The 16288-nt window shown below is 52.9% G+C and overlaps 1 protein-coding gene across 4 annotated transcripts in view; it reads left to right on the top strand.

The window, feature by feature from the left end:
* TMEM63C (transmembrane protein 63C) overlaps positions 1-16288 on the top strand; it is a 74101-nt gene that overhangs the window by 34441 nt on the left and 23372 nt on the right. Inside the window, exons 3-8 of one of the 4 annotated variants that reach the window (XM_018053921.1) lie at positions 3572-3734; positions 4258-4337; positions 4702-4783; positions 9044-9081; positions 14365-14507; positions 15617-15665. In XM_018053921.1, coding sequence (XP_017909410.1) covers positions 3585-3734; positions 4258-4337; positions 4702-4783; positions 9044-9081; positions 14365-14507; positions 15617-15665 — 542 coding nt within the window. In that variant the 5' untranslated portion in view covers positions 3572-3584. Of the gene's footprint in view, positions 1-3568; positions 3735-4257; positions 4338-4701; positions 4784-9043; positions 9082-14364; positions 14508-15616; positions 15670-16288 lie in introns of those variants that run through there. The other 3 variants (XM_018053920.1, XM_018053922.1, XM_018053923.1) reach the window with 3 other exon arrangements.

Genomic DNA, 16288 nt, shown 5'->3' with positions numbered 1-16288 from the left:
TGGAACCTTGTAGCTGGGTCCTCCCAGGGAGAATAGTGGTCTGGGCCAGGCCTCTCAACAGCATTCCTCTCCCCGGATCCCAAAGGCTGTGAACTCCCTAAAGAGGAGGAATGCATGTTTGTACTTCCAGAGTCTGCACAGGGCCTGGCGAGAGTAGATGCTCAATGAATTCTTGTTGAATGAACAAACGAAAGAACAGACCAGTGACCCATCTGACTCTGGAGCCGCGAGTATTCATTTTCACTTTCCCAAACCTCCGTGCTCTGTCTCCGCTCCGCGTCTTTGCCAGTTCAGCTTCCTCTGCCCATGCTTCCCCACCGCACTGTGCTGTCCTGGCACAGAGGTCACTTTCCCACAGAAGGTTGTGTAGACTACTTGACAGCGAGTCCTCCCCATGGCCCTGGGCTATGAGAGTGCTGGAGTTCAGAAGCATATGCCTTGTGGGCTTGTGTCTCCCCAGTGAGTCTGGGAGCCTCATGCAGGTGGGAACCATGTCTGCCAGGCCCCTAGAGCCTGGCATGATGCCTGGCTTATAGTAAGTATGCAGTCCTTCTTTCTGGAAGGTTGAAATGGAGAGAGAGAGGGGGCGGTTCTTTCGGAATAAGAGAGACTAACGTAGTGGGAGTTGATGAGTAAAAAGAACAGCATCCAGAACTCAAAACCTTCTTAGATCCAGATGGGAACCAGAGCTCTTCACAGCCCAGGGATCCCTTCCCGGGCTCATCACACACAGTATCAACCAAATAATAACAGTCTCGAGTCCTTGTGGTTGGACAGCAGCTCACCAAGCTCTTTCACATCCTTGGCCTGGTTCCAGTCTCCAGACAGCCCAAAGAAGGGCTTATAAATTATTCCCCTCCTTTTAAAGGTGCTGGGCAACTGGACAGCCACATACTCCTCCAAATAAGCTTAGAACCTTACTTCACACAATATGCAAAAATTAACTCAAAATGGATCACAGATTTTGACGTAAGAGCAGAAACTCTAAGACAGAGAAGCATCAAGGAAAATCTTTAAGATTTGGGGTTAGGCAGAGATTTCTTAGACACAGTACCAAAAAAGCATGATCCGTAAAAGAAAATTTGATACATTGGACTGTCAAAATATGTGACTTTGGTGCTTCAAAAGATACTGCGACAAAAATGAAAAAAAGCAAGACTGAGAAAAATTATTTGTGAAACACACATGTGATAAAGAAAGAGTATCTGGAGCTTAAAGAGGAGGAGAAGGGGTCTGGGGGAGGATGCCACCAGCAAAGAGAGCCTGGGTTCCTAAGTCGGGGCCTCGCCACTGCGTCTGTTCTTTGCAGCACCCCCGTAGCTGAGTTGGGCCGCCAGGCCTGATTGGGAGGCTCCCTGGAGAACTGATTCAAGTAGGTAAAGTCTTTCCCCTAGGCCTTCAGGCTTGATGGACGCGCCTGCCTCCGTTTTCCACCTGCTTCCTCAACAAGGCCTCCCCCTAGTGGCCACTGGCAGAACTGTCATTTCATGCCGCAGCCGACCCAGAGCCCGCGAAGGCTGAGATGCCGCCCCATCCGCCGAGACAGCAGGAATGCCATAGCTTCTACTCTGACTCTCCAGCAGATGGCTTCCTGTTTAAAATATATTGTGCTCAATATAACCTATTAATAATTGTACATTTGGCTAAACACATTAGTGTGAATGTGTTAACCAGTGACCTGGGGTAATAAAATGGTGGGCAACCTAGGCAGAGAGGCGAGCAGAAAGTAGGAAAACCCAAGATCTGTCTCCATACCGGCCACTCCCATGTCGTGTCTCCAATCGCTGCTCTGCACTGCAGACACACAGCCCACTGCCTGCCGAGCGTGTCCACGACCCAGCTCCCAGTCCCCCCGCCCTGCACCTCCCACCCAGCACGTCCTGTCTTTCCCATCCAATAACAGCACCTCCAGTTTTCCAGTTGCTTAGTCCACAAGCCTTAGTCATCCTGGACTCCTCTGTTTCATGCTCCTTATGCAGTCTATCAGCAAATCTGGTTGGCTCCACCTTCAAAATATTTCCAAAGTCTGGCCCTCTTCTCACGGCTCCCATCCCAGTCCAGGCTTCCACTGTCTCTTGCCTCGATTCAATTCAGTTCAGTCGCTCAGTCGTGTCTGACTCTTTGTGACCTCATGGACTGCAGCACTCCAGGCCTCCCTGTCCATCACCAACCCCCGGAGTTTACTCAAACTCATGTCCATCACGTTGGTGATGCCATCCAACCATCTCACCCTCTGTCGTCCCCTTTTCTTCCTGCCTTCAATCTTTCCCAGCAAGATCTCTTGCCTGGCTTGCCACAGATTCCTCCCAACTGACCCCCTCTACTTGCCCTTCCCCTCTACCCCTTTAAACTATGAGTCACTTCATGTCCCACCTTTGCTCAGGCACTCTCCCCTGTCCAGCCACACTGGCCCCTTAACTCTTCCTCGCTCCAGGCAAGCTTCCACCACCACACGACACTGCCCCACCCCACCCCTGCCACTCCATCCACCAACCCCAGGCTTTTGCTCTGCCTGCAGCACCCTTCCCGCACAGCTGGTTGGTTCGCTCCCTCTTCAAGTCTTTATTCAGACGGCATCCTCTTTGTGCTGCTGCTGCTGCTGCTGCTAAGTGGCTTCAGTTGCGTCCAACTCTGTGTGACCCCATAGACTTTGTGAGGCCTTCCCTAATCACCCTCTTTACAATCCTAACCTCACTCCCACCCCTGAACTGTCATTCCCCACGAGAATTCCATAAGGGAGGGTTTTGTGGGGTTTTTTTTTTTTTTTTTTTGGTCTATTAGTCTAGCACAAAGCAGTTGTCACCAAATATTTGTTGAATGAACCAGCCTGCTTTTCTTGACTGGGAGTGAAGAATCTCTAGGGTGTGATGTAGTAGTCTGGAGCCAAAACAAGTGATCATTTCAAATTGGAGCCACTTTGCAGATAAGTCCAAGCAGCTGCTGGTTCCCTCCAGTTTTCACTCACACTTTCCGCTCTTACCTAGGCCTGAAGAATGCAGATGCCCCTGACCGTGAACCCTGCATCTGAGTCTCAGGCTCATTGTATTGGCTCACAACCCTGAAGGGGTGTTGATCTCTCTGGTCAAGTTCAAGGTGAAATAGCAAGTCCCTGTGGTGTGCCAGGAACTCTACATTCTTACATTACTTAGTCTTAGAAGTGATTTGCCTTCCCTGGAAATTGGACCAGAGAGTCGTAAGATGATAAAGACGATCGTTAATGGCCCTGCCTGTACGGGTGTCCCGTGATGTGGTGGTTCTATCCTCTAAACTGAATATTTTCTCCCTGAGACCTTTGTGAGGTTTGTTCAAGAAAAACATCACAGAGGTGGAAATAGGAAGGCCCACTGGATGTGTGTTTACCAATGTATCTGGGCTATTCTGCCATCTCGCCCCTGGGTTTGAGGAAGTTGGTCTCCTACAGGACAGGCCTGCATGCCATCTGAGGGCTGAGCTTGCCTTGACCAGTTATCAGCTCAGTGTAGCCCTCCCAGCTCCCCGATAGGCTTCGGTATCTTGCACAGTGTGGGGGGAGGGGGGCCTCGTGTCTGACCTGGGGACCCCTCTCCAGCAGGGAGCCTCCCAGGATGACTGTCTTGCCGAACAACCTGAACATGTTGGGGAAGTCCCGGAACTTCACGGTGGATGACTGCTTCAACTCTCGGAACACCGTCCTAAAGGGGCAGCCCTTTGGGGGCATCCCTACCGTATTGTTCCTCAACATCATCTTGTGGGTGGTGAGTGCTGGGCACTGCGGAGGGCAAACCAGATGGGTCTCACCGGGGCACATGGTCCAGCTTTCCCAAGGGATACAAGTAGCTGTGTCCCACCAGCCCCAGCGGCGAGAACCATCTGAAGGGCAGCCTGCTCAGGGCGGCCCGGGGCGGGGGCACCTTCGAGAAGAGGGGGCTTTGGGTACAGACAGATCCCTGATTCTCTTTCTTGCACCCTTGTCCGAAGGTTCCCCCTTGGCCATTGCCCTTGAGCCTCCCATCTGGCCCCTTGATGGTTTCTTCAAGGAGGCCTCTCATCCATTGTTCTAAACGTGCCACCTTCATTCAACCAACTCTGAGCAACCACTCTGTGCCAGGATGCTGCTGGGCACTGGGCCTTGAAAAAGGCATGACCCCTGCCCTGACAGAGCTGGCCACCCAGAGGGAAGCCCCTGGAGCCCTCAGGGACAGTCTTCCTCTTGGGAATGCAGGGGTGAGTCCAGGGGAAGGCGTCTGTGAACTCTCTTGCCCCTTTCCTGGCCCACAGGTCATTGTCTTGGTTTATTCCTTCCTCCGGAAAGCCGCGTGGGACTACGGGCGCCTGGCTCTGCTGATACACAACGACAGGTGAGGAGGGGCCGGGGTAGGGATCCAGCTCCCTCGGGGCATGTGCTGCCGTGACCAGGACATGGCTCTGACCCGCGCCCAAGCTGCACAGGTGTCAACAGGTGGCATCTCGTTACCACCCCCACCCTGCTCGTCCCTCCCAGCACAGAGGTGACTTCCGGAGGGCAGCCCCCTCTGGACCCAAGGCCACTCTTTCCTCAGGTCTCAGACAGTCTGGATTACGACTCCCCAAGATGCCCAGAGCTGGTGTGTCTGCTCCTGGGCGGGAGGGGCCCCAGTCCTCCACCCTGGTCGTGGGCAAGACAGCGAGGCAGGTGCCTAAGAGCCTCCTCTCCTTGTCCACCTCCTCTTTCCTGGCTGGCAGCCTGACCTCACTGGTCTATGGGGAGCAGAGCGAGAAGACGTCCCCCTCGGACATCTCCCTGGAGATGGAGCACAGGGACAAGGTGGGTCCTGGGGGGCTGGTGCGGGGAGGGCGGGGGTGGGCGCACTGGCACGGGGGCAATGGTGCAGGGGCGGGTGCGCTGGCCCTGGACGGGCGGCCTGGGCTCGCGCAGGACGCGCCGGCTCGCCGGCAGGGGCCACAGCACGCGCTTGGGCAGCCTGACCTCGGACAAACGCCTCAACCTTGCCAAGCCTGTTTCCCCAGCGGAAACACAGAGACTTGACCCCAGCTGCCTCCTAGGGCACAAGAGAATGGTGGTGGTTAGGGCACAGAGGATAAAGGCAGCAAGGGGGCCCGCCACGTGACGGGGCGGAGCTAACGTGCTCTGCATGGCCTCAGGGCTGGGTGCTCTTGAGCGGAACTCGGAAGAGAGGTCTGGCTTGCCACCTCCACTCACCCGTGGCTCCCACCCAGACAGCCCCAGGGTCACCCACAGCCCCACGTCAGGAAACCCAGTGGCCGCTCCTCCGTTCTCATCTCATCTCTCAGAGCCGCCTTCCCTTCTTGAACAGAGGAAAGCACTTCCGGCTGCTTCCACGGCATCCTGCTCTCTGGGGTTTCCCTCTGGCGGTGCAGCCTCCAGGCCGGGAGACTTCCGCAGCCCCAGGCCTGTCATCCATACTCACTCACGACTTCAGTTCTACACGAAAGTGAAAGTCGCTCAATCGGCCCGACTCTTTGCAACCCCGTGGACTATACAGTCCATGGAATTCTCCAGGCCAGAATACTGGAGTGGGTAGCCTATCCCTTCTCCAGCAGATCTTCCCGACCCAGGAATTGAACTGGGGTCTCCTGCATTGTACGTGGAGTCTTTACCAACTGGGCTATTAGGGAAGCCCCCAGTTCTACATGGACCCCTCCTAAATTCCTGTCTCCAGCTAAACTTCCTCTGAGCTCTGGCCCCATTTGTCCAGTGGCCTTCAAAATATCGTAAGGGCGTTTCGGATTCAGTATGCTGTGATTTTCACCCCCCACAACCACCTGTCCCTGGACCCCTGGTCTCAGACTCTTCCCATCACCCACTCAGGTACGTGTCGCTGCTCTCACCCAGGCCCTTGGCGCGGCCGGCTTGTTACCTAATCGTGTTGCTCTCGCCTTCCCAGGTTCGTTTCTCTCCACCTCTCCCACCATCCCACAGTCCAGCCTCCCTCAGTCTTTGGCTTGGGTGAGCACGGTAGCCGCTAAGCGATCTCTTTTGGTCCACACGTGCCCCTTACTCCATCCAGAGTGAACTCCATGAACAGGGACACAGGGCCCCCTGTGTAAGCTTTCTATGGATTCCTAATGCTCTTGGAATCACATGGGCTTGTGGTTGGGCCTCTTGCCCACCTGTCCCATCTCTCTTTTCCCTCCCGACTGCCCCACCCTCCACCACACTGGCCGTCTTTCTGATCCTTCTTCTCACCCCACGCCCGTCACCTGCTCTCCCCCTCCCCGCTGCCCACTGGCCCCTCTCTGGCTAACACACCCACGCTCTGTTCAGATTTCAGCTCAAGCTCCACTTTCCCGGGATCCTTGTCCGCTCCCCTGGATCCCGATCTCTTGTTATAGCCTCATAGAAAACGCACGCCTTGTCTTCAGTGCTCTTAGCCCAGACTGTGAGGATTCCCCATCCTACAGTCAGTCAAGTGTGCCCACTTCCCCCCTCGAGACCAGTGTCGTTCTGGTCTCACTTACCATTGTCCCAGCACCCGGTCCACCCTGTCCTGTCATTAGTATCTGGTACACATTTGCTGGAGGCAGGGAGCAGGTAGAACCCTATTCCTTCCATTTTCATCCCTCCAAGAGACCCAGTCCCTTTCCTTGCCAAGACCTGCCCCAGGCCAGGCCAGGAGCCTCAGACAGTTCGTGTCTTGGAGGTTTCCTCTGTCGAATGAGGTCATACCTACCTTGCAAGGTGATTCTCAGATTTACCTTTGGAAACATCGCTTTCCCTTTGTAGTTTTTTTTTTTTCTGCGCAGTGACATTTTATTTTAAAAATATCTAGAAGATAAATCATTATGGCAGCAGTGGGGCAGTCAAACAGATGAGGGTAGAAATTACACACAGAGGGAGAGTGTGGTGAGGGGTCCCAGGCAGGCGGCAAGCCCCTAGCCTGGCTGAGCGGCATGAGTGAAGCCAGCCGGTCTCCCCATAGTGCCGTGAGCAAGTTGGGACAGGCGTGGCAGGATCAGGGAGGATGGGGCCACCGAGGTGGGTGGACTGACCACCGTCACTCAGTCTTGCCAGCTGAGCTGGCTCCTGGGAGCCTGTGACCATTTCCTCAGGGCGGGGAGAAGAGAGAAGATACATCTGCTTCTCAGGCCTGCTGTTCAGCTGTGAAGTTTTCAGAATAGTTTATGCCTTTCAGAGCTGTGGTGTGTATGCAGGGAAGTGTGTGTGTATGAGAGAGAGAGAGAGAAAGAGAGAACTGATCCACACATGGTCACTCACACATCTGTGTCCATGCACTCTGCACGAGTGTATAGACCACACTTCTACTCACGACCTCTGCCCTTCCACTGGTGGCCCTCCGCTCCACGCAACCACTAGGGCCTGTCAGCAAACCTGCCTGTTGCCTTAGTGAACCGCGAGTTGGCCCAGCGGTGGGTGGTGGGGAAAGGCTCTCCATGCGGGGATGGGTGACCAGTCTTGAGAGTCAAGCCCAGTCTTGTCTAGCAATTCACCCTCTGCCTGGGACTGGCCCAGTCGCCACTGCCATCTCCGTACCCTGTCCCTTCATTGCTCTGCCTCATAGCCAGGCTTTTATCCCTGTTTTAGTTCCTTAGGTCATAGCTAGGGAAATGATTCCCCCGATAGGCATTCCTGCTGTCAACCCACCCAGCACAGTGAAGAGGCCTGAAAGGTGGGCCTTACACCGAAGGTAGCGAGGAACTTCCTTTTATTTCGTGTTTACCAGCCTCTCCTTGCTTCCTTTTGTTGTTGTTCAGTCGCTCAGTCGTGTCCGACTCTTTGGACCCCATGGACTGCAGCACGCCAGGCTTCCCCATCCATCACCAATTCCCAGAGCTTGCTCAAACTCACGTCCATCCAGTTGGTGATGCCATCCAACCATCTCATCCTCTGTCGCCCGCTTCTCCTCCCACCTTCAGTCTTTCCCAGCATCAGGGACCTTTCTAAAGAGTCAGCTCTTCGCATCAGGGGGCCAAAGTATTGGAGCTTCAGCTTCAGCAACAGTCCTTTCAATGAATATTCAGGGTTGATTTCCTTTCAGATTGACTGGTTTGATCTCCTTGCAGTCCAAGGGACTCTCAAGAGTCTTCTCCAGCACCTCATTTCAAATACCTGTTCCCTAATGCACGTGGTTCAGCTGAGAGGGGGGCTGCCCAGTTCACTGATGTGCTCGTGACCCAAATGGGGTCCGTCAGGAACTGCAGCCTTTTCTGAGGTTTTGCCAAGCCCTCCAGAATCTCAGAAGCAAGCATGCATCAGAGCAACTTAACCAGCTGCCACGCCTGGCGGCTTTTAGAGCCATGGCCCTCTACCCACCTTAGTATGCAGCTCCTAAGCTGACGCCCTCTCCAGGCTTCCCCCTGTCTCTGGCCAAGGCCACCTTTTCCCGTCACCCGGGAACTCCAGACAGCAAGACTGGAGAGAAAGGCGTAATTGACAGGACTCTCAGGTGCAGAAGAAGAAACCAGCTCTAGCTTACTGCTGTAACAAAAGGGTGATGTGTGGCTTGAGTGTGGAGAAATTAGGACAAGTGTCTGTTTCAGGTCCAGTTGGACCCAGGAAGTGCAGCATTGCCACCAGGATCCCTCTCTGGTCCTTCTTCATCTGACTCGGCTTTTTCCTCAGGCAGACTGCTGCGTGTGGCATCAGAGACTCACCAAGCCCCTCCAGGCTGCCTGGTGTTGACCGAGAGGCAAGAACCCAGAGGAAGCCATGCCATATCAATTCCCTTAAGAGCATTCTGTTTGGCCGCACTTGGGTCAGGCTCCTGTTGGTCAACTGGCAGAAGCCTTCTTGAGGGACAGCCCACTGAGCCACATGCCTGGTGGAGGGGCATTTCCCAGGTGGACGCAATGAGGGACAAATAGAAAGCAACTGATGTCCACCCCAGAGTGCCTTCTCTCCCTCCAGTCCAAGGCCCCCCCAGGTCCCCACTTCCTGTCGCAGGATGCCCAACTTCTGAAAAGACATCCCCCTCAGCACTGATTCCGGTCCGGGCCTTGCCTGGGGAGGAAGCCCCAGACACTGCCTCGCTACCTTGGACATCCCAGCACTGGGTTTCTCACACTTTCTCTCCTTTTCCCCCAGGGCTTCTATTCCTGGTTTTTCAACACCATCACCATGAAGTAAGTGCCTGAATTTTCTGAGCCACGGGGCCTCATCTGCTGGAGGGTGGGGGGCAGGTCTTCTTCCCCACAGGACCGGGCCTGGGGCCTGAACTCTGTGCCCCAGCCTCCACTCCCTGCTCCCGGCCGCCCACTGCAGCCCAGCCCAGGAAAAAGGATGCTTTCCAGTTGGTGAAATGGGAACTGGAGGGTGCCCGCAGCCCATTTTCCCTCTGCCACAGTTCTCAGGAAAGGACTCCTTTCACAGGCTTGTAAAAATGCTTTTATGAAGGCCACACGAGGAAAAAGAAGCCCTTCCCACGTGCTGTTTGCTTTTCTCCTGTGAACGTCATTCCTCATATTTGCCGAGATGGAAAAAACCAAAACCACCAGAGAGAAGGGCAGGCCTTGTCTCCCAGCCTCTGTGCCCACTCTGGAGGGGTAACCCCTGGCCCACCGCATCTCTGGATCTCTTGAGTGTCAGACCCCCTCGGCAAGGAGAGAGACCCCAGGCCTGTCATCTCCTGATGACCTCATCCCCACCCGGACTTACTCTTCTCAGAGCTCTCTGTCTCTACTGCATGAACACATGTGTGTGTACACACTTACTTGTGTGCACACAGCTCTGTCTCCATCTCGGAGCCCTCTATGTTCCTGGGTGCTGCCTAAATAGCTCCCATCCAGCCTGCCCTTCTCGTCCTTTGACGCTCTTCTCCAGGGTCCAGCCTTGCCTGGGATGCCTCCTTAGGGGGCTGTCTAACTGCTCCTCAGAGGCCACTGCACAGGGGTCCGCCTGGACCTGCTCATTTGGTTCTTTGCCAAGGCTCTTAGAGCATCTTCCATCGAGTGTCTCCACGTCCACCATTCAAGACCCTTGCTGGGAGCATTCAGATATTGCCCCCAGACCCCGTCCCAACCCACACAAGCCACACCGGGGCACCTCTCTTTCCACAGACCTGGGACCCCCACAGGGGTGCAGGGCATCCTGACTGGCCCTTGGGAATCCAGAGCTGGCCTTGGGACTGGCAGTCTCTGGTGTTTGAGCCCCAGCCCTGACGGAGGACTCCCCATGGCCTTGGCCTTTCGTCTTCCTTCATCTTTCACTGAAGTCCCCAGGACGTGATACAACTAGTTTGTGTGGGGGGTTGGGACTCTTAGCCCCATGTTGGGGTAGTGGAGGGAAGACTTTTATTTCTTGGCACTTTCTCTAGTTTTGCTTTATTTTGAAAAGCATGCACAAGCTTGCATAAATACAGTTTCATTGAGAGAAACATAGATTCACCTGCAGTCTCTTGTCCATTTCATGACCCTCCCTTCCTGCAGAAGCCAAAGTCCCAGGGCACAAAGCCCACTCAGTCTAATCAAAAACACAAAGGTTAATGAGACCCATGACATAGAACTAACTTCTCACGGGAAGCACATAACTGCTGTGCAAAAGGCATCTGGGAGAGTGAGAACTTAATTCCAATGTGGGGGTTCGGAAGAAGCATGGTTTTGAGCGAGGCCTTGAAGAATGGGAAGAATTTTGGTCACTGTGATGTTGAGGGCCCAATCAGAAATTAAGGACTGTGGGGGCAAAGATTTGGGGTGGAGATGGCAGAGAGTGTCCAGAGATGGTAAATCTTGTGGTGTGCTAGCAACAGAAGTACACAGAAAGAGACGAGATAAAAGATTGGGCCAGAAGGATCAGTGGGAATCTTGACTGCCATCCCGAGAATCTTGGCTTTTGATTTAGAGGCAGCAGAAAGACAGTGCCTGTTTTTGAGCAGGAAACTCAGGATGATGTCTGTTTGTAGGCAGGAGTTTGAGGGGTGAATGGCAGTTTGAAGAGGCCAAAGGCAATGCAAGCAGCTAAGAAGGCTTTCCCAGTGTCCAGGTGAGAGGTGGTGATGATCAGGGAATTGACGTGGAGGAGACATGGGAAGGGAGGCTCTGGGCGACCTTCAATGGGTCATGGTTTCCACCTGGCTTCCACCTGGTTAGGAAAGAGGGAGAAGTCGACGTCTCATTTCTGGGAAGGGCAGTGATACCATTAGGTGGAAGGTGAGGAGATATAATGAGTTGGGAAATTGATAACACAGAACCAGGGCGAGTATGGGAATTGACGGTCAAGCTATTGAAAAACAGAAATAAAGCTTAGGAGAAAGGTTGAAGCTAGAAATTTAGACTTGGGATATGGAGTGAAGAGGTTGTGGTTGAAGTCGTGGGAGCAGATGGTTCACCCAAGGGAGCAAGATCAGAAAGGATCCAAGGGAGAGAATAGCTGGGGCAGGAGGAAAAAGTATCCTGTAGGGCAGCAGCTTGCTGTAACCAGGCAGGCACAAGGCTCCAGACATGGTGTGCTCTGCAGCCTCCAACCCTGCGAGCCGGACCAGAATGAGTGCTCAGGAAAGGACGACGGCTTTGAAGACTTGGGTCTCCCCTGGGAGGGCAGGTCCGGGCTGAGGAGACATCTGAGGAGTAGAGGCTGAGAAAGGAAGTCACCTTTTTTCAAGAAGTGGGTGGGACAGGGACGTAAGGATATTGGATGGAACTCAAAGGGAAGCTGGTGAAGGAGTAGATGCTTGAGGAGCTCCTCGGGTTTTTCTAAGACTGAAACGTGGGCACTTGAACCTGGCTGTCATTGAAAGGGAAGAATTCGGGGTGGCTGAAGAGAGAGGAGGCGTTAAAGGTGGAAGAGAAGGGTGCCAGGTACAGCGAGTCTCCAGTAAGAGGTAGAGGAGAGGGAGCGATTCAAGCAGAGGCAAGAATTAATCATGAGTAGGAGCCGCACTTTAAAGAGTGGTGGGAAGAGGACAGAGTTGAATAGAGAAGTATAGATAGCTCAAAAACTCAGGCTTCCCTTGAAAGTGTAACATAGGCTGCTGAGTATAGCCTGGGTTTTCCGGTGCAGATGGAGCAATGAGCCCAGTAGGGGCAGAGGGAATTGCTAGCCCAGAAACGAAATTCTTGTGTTCTCAGTCCCATCTGGCCCTCTGCTCTCGCTATCTGATTGGAGGCTCTCACCCTGCCTCAGGCACACTATTTACATCATATGAGCAGATCTGGGCACCCCAAGCCTGCAGGGGGACATTCCCCCCATTCTCCCTTCTCACCACTCCTCATCTGCCCCATTCTTGGGATTTAATTCTCAAATGCAGGGCTGCTGCTGCTACTGCTGCTAAGTCGCTTCAGTCGTGTCCGACCCTGTGCGACCCCATAGACGGCAGCCCACCAGGTTCCCCCGTCCCTGGGACTCTCCAGGCAAGAACACTGGAGTGGGTTGCCATTTCCTTCTCCAATGCATGAAAGTGAATAGTGAAAGTGAAGTCGCTCAGTCGTGTCTGACTCTTAGCGACCCCATGGACTGCAGCCCACCAGGCTCCTCCGTCCATGGGATTTTCCAGGCTAGAGTACTGGAGTGGGGTGCCATTGCCTTCTCCAAATGCAGGGCAGGAAGTGTTTTAACAACTTGAAGTTTAAAAAAAAGGTTGAGAGCTCTAAGTAATTACTGAAATGGTGATATTGAAAGCCTTGAAGATATGCTGTACATTGTAGTATTGTTGAAAAATAAATCTGAATATTGGACTGGGTGCTATAAGTTGCATACCACCTTCAAGTCTGATCAGAGGGCAAGGGTGAGTAAACTATGGTATGTCCACCAGTGGGTGGGGGGCAGATGTGCACCTTGGGGCTAAGTGTGAACTAATAATCCACAAACAGACCATTGTCACCATTATTACTGTGCAGTCATAAAAATATTTACACAAAATGTTAAACTGTCAGAAAACACTTAAGATTAAATGTGAAATGAAAGAAAGTGGGGAAAAAGTGAAAGAGTTAATCGCTCGGTTGTGTCTGATTCTTTGTGACCCCATGGACCGTAGCCCACCAGGCTCCTCTGTCCTTTAAATTCTCCACGCAAGAATACTGGAGTGGGCAGCCATTCCCTTCTCCAGAGTATCTTCCTGACCCAGGGATCGAACCTAGTTCTCCCACATTGCAGGCAAATTCTTTATCGTCTGAGCCACCAAATGCTGTTTATACTACAGTCACTAAGGTAAACCAGTAATATAATAAGAAACTGAAGGAAATTGACAAAAATGATTAATACCCATTGTCTTAGGTTTGATGAGATTGTAGGTGAATGATTTTTTTCCTTCGTATTTTCCAAAATTTCTCTTATAAGCATGTGTTGCTTTTAAAATTTTTAATTGGAGTTAACAAACATGCAGAGACATGCCCAAAAAATAAATGTCCAGCTCAATTATCACAGCCTCCCTCCTAATAAAGATTAGAGCATTGCCAAGACCCCAGAAGCTCTCCTCCTGCACCCTTCCAATCGCCTAGCACCTCCCTGCTCTTCAGAGGGAACCAGCATCCTGACTTCTAACTCTTCAGTTCAGTATTGCCTATTTTTGAACTTTGTATGTGAAATGATATGGCATGTGTTGTTCGTGTGTGTCCTCTTTCACTCAACATTACATGTGTGGAGTTCAGCTGTGGTCTTCCATTTTTATCTCTGAATAGTGTTTCAGTACATATATGCATAATGTATGCAGCTCACTGTGTGTGTACTTCATTCTTGTGTCCATCTCAACTTTGACAGACATTTAGGTTGTTTCCAGTTTGGGGCCATTGCAAATAATGCACCTCTGAGATTCTCATCCTTGTCTCTTAATGCCCATGTGCATGTATTTCGGTTGGTTATAAACCTAGGGGTGGGGATTGTTAGGCCGTAGGGTGTACATATAGTCAATTCCTATAGATAATGGCGACTGTTACCCAAAGTGGCCGTGCCAGAGTCAGTACCCATGAGTGTGAGAGAGCTCCCAGCATCCCACACCCTCACCAGCACCTCCTCCCAGAACTTTCCTCACCAACTTCCCAGTGCTGACCAGTCTGGCAGTATGGAGTGATAGCTCATTGTGGTTTGAAGTTTTTAGCTCATTGTGGTTTTTAATTTAAGGAGCAGCTTTTTGAAAACTAGGATGAATCTTGCTATCACTAACGGTTTGTTCAGTACCTGTACCATGGCAGGCACTAGGAACGTTTGAAGAAGCAATAAAAGAGGAAATCAATGCCTGATTTAAGAGTGCTTCTGGATTCCCAAGTGTGTTATCTGCAGCCTCTTTCTTTGATACGCCTGTGAAATTCAGTGAAACCCACTTTGGGCCTAACAAGTTTTGAGAAGAGGGATGTTTCTGAAGATGAAGACGCGGGCATGGGGCGGTCATCTCCTCTCCGTTTGCTCCCTCTGCCCCTGCCTTGAGTTGCAGCCACACTGGCTCCTGAGCAGTGTCCCCATCTCTGTGTCTCTTCCAGGAATGAAGATCTGATTAGCAGGTGTGGAGACGACGCCCGGATCTACATCATGTTCCAGTACCACCTCATCATCTTTATCCTCATCCTCTGCATCCCCTCCTTGGGCATCATCTTGCCCATCAACTACACTGGAGATGTTCTGGGTAGGTGGAGCTCCGTGGACCCCGAGCCCGGCCCACTAGACCTTAAGAGGCAGCCCAGCTGGCGGGACAGAGCTTGGGGCCTCGGCATCTCGAACCCTAACTTCTAGTTGTACTTCTCAGGATTAGTTATGGGACCTTAGGCAACCCGTGCTTCCAGTTCCCTCACGTGGAAACCACAGGTGATACCTCTCTGGGTACCAATTTGGCCCAGGGTCTGGCGCAGAGAAGGCAGATAGTAGTAATTCAGTCTAAAACCGAATGTTTATCCATGATCCATGACCCACACTGTACCTGGCCAGGTGTTTGTGGAGGCCTCGTTATGACATGTGACCCACTGCTGAGATCCCTGGACCGGATCTCTTGCTGTACCCACTCTGGTGGACACAGCATCGTAGGGGCAGAATCTCTCATCCAGAGTCCATCGACATTTCTCCTAGCAGGGTAGATTTTGACACAGTAGTGTGGTGGGTGAGGGCTTGGCCTTCAGAGACTGAAAACATGGTTCCCCACCGTTTACCCACGTCTGCTTCCCAGAAGATTATTTCATCTTCCGCAGTGTCCCCAGGCCTCGGTTTCCTCAACGGTCATAGGGATCGAGAGACCGCGCATGTCGCGTGCTTTGCACGCTACCTGTAGTGGGTGCTCAGTGACTAGCAGCCAGTATGTCGCTAGTGAGTGCAGACACAGAGCCGAATGAGGGCCATACGACTAGGTGGTGTGTAAACGTCCAGACAGCGCCAGGTGTGCCCTGACCGCTCAGGTTCCCACCTGTTTCTCCTCGGCCACTGGTGCTCGTGCCCAGTCGCTCAGTCGTGTCCGACTCTTTGTGAGCCCGGGGACTGCAGCCCGCCAGGCTCCTCTGTCCACGGGGACTCTCCAGGCAAGAGTACTGGAGTGGGTTGCCATTTCTTACTCCAGGGGATCTTCCCGACCCAGGGATGGAACTCATGTCTCTCGCATCTCCTGCAACAAGCTCTGGGGAACTAAAAGGAAGCGCAGGATGTAGGCAAGCGTTTCTAGGCACCAGGCATTCACTCGGGAACCCTAGGGTCTGGTGCCCAACCAGTCAAGGAGCCAGGCTTGAGGCTGGCAACTTTCTTCTCTTTCAGACCGAGATAGTCACTTTGGCCGGACCACCATTGTCAATGTCTCCACAGAGTAGGTACCTGATCCTCTTACCTCCCATTCTACTTGCTGGGGCAGGGGAGGTGGTGTGGATGTTGGTGGGGAGAGGTGATCTAACGGTGAGTCTAAAACATGGGCTCCTCTTTGCTGATGAGAAAGGCCTGGTTTCTTTGGGAACCCAGGTCCCAAGTGGGACGCCAGACACTGCCTTCTCTTCGTGAGGAAGTGTGCTTGGTTCCTCCGTGTCCCCATCTCTGTAATGGATGAACCTAGCTAAACCAGTCACTCCTGAAGTCTCAGCAAGGTGGTCCTCTTTGCTTGGTATGTCTAGCTGCCAATAGGCAGAAGCACTGTAGTAAGTGGAGGTTTAAGGTACTGCTTCCTCTGCCCACAAAAGAGTTCAGCTCAGGCCTCAAGGAACTGAGTGAAGCACAGACCTGATGCCCGCGGCCGCAAGACTGAGGACCCAGAGGGGCTGGGTCCCTGCCCTGGCTCTGCTGTTAGCCGGCCCTGGGTCTGGGGCAGGGCGCCCTCCTGTGAGCCTCATCCCTCATCCGTGGTGGGGGAAAGGCTGTTGGACACGAGCTCTAAGGCCCCTCCAGCCCTCATGGTTCAGGAGCCTGTGGACGTTAACGTCAGCCAACCCCTCTGGTGGC

This window comes from Capra hircus, chromosome 10 (genome assembly GCF_001704415.2).
Source record: "Capra hircus breed San Clemente chromosome 10, ASM170441v1, whole genome shotgun sequence".
NCBI lineage: Eukaryota > Metazoa > Chordata > Mammalia > Artiodactyla > Bovidae > Capra > Capra hircus.
The sequence above is the reverse complement of the archived record's forward strand: the minus strand, read 5'-3'. Positions and strand labels throughout refer to the sequence as shown.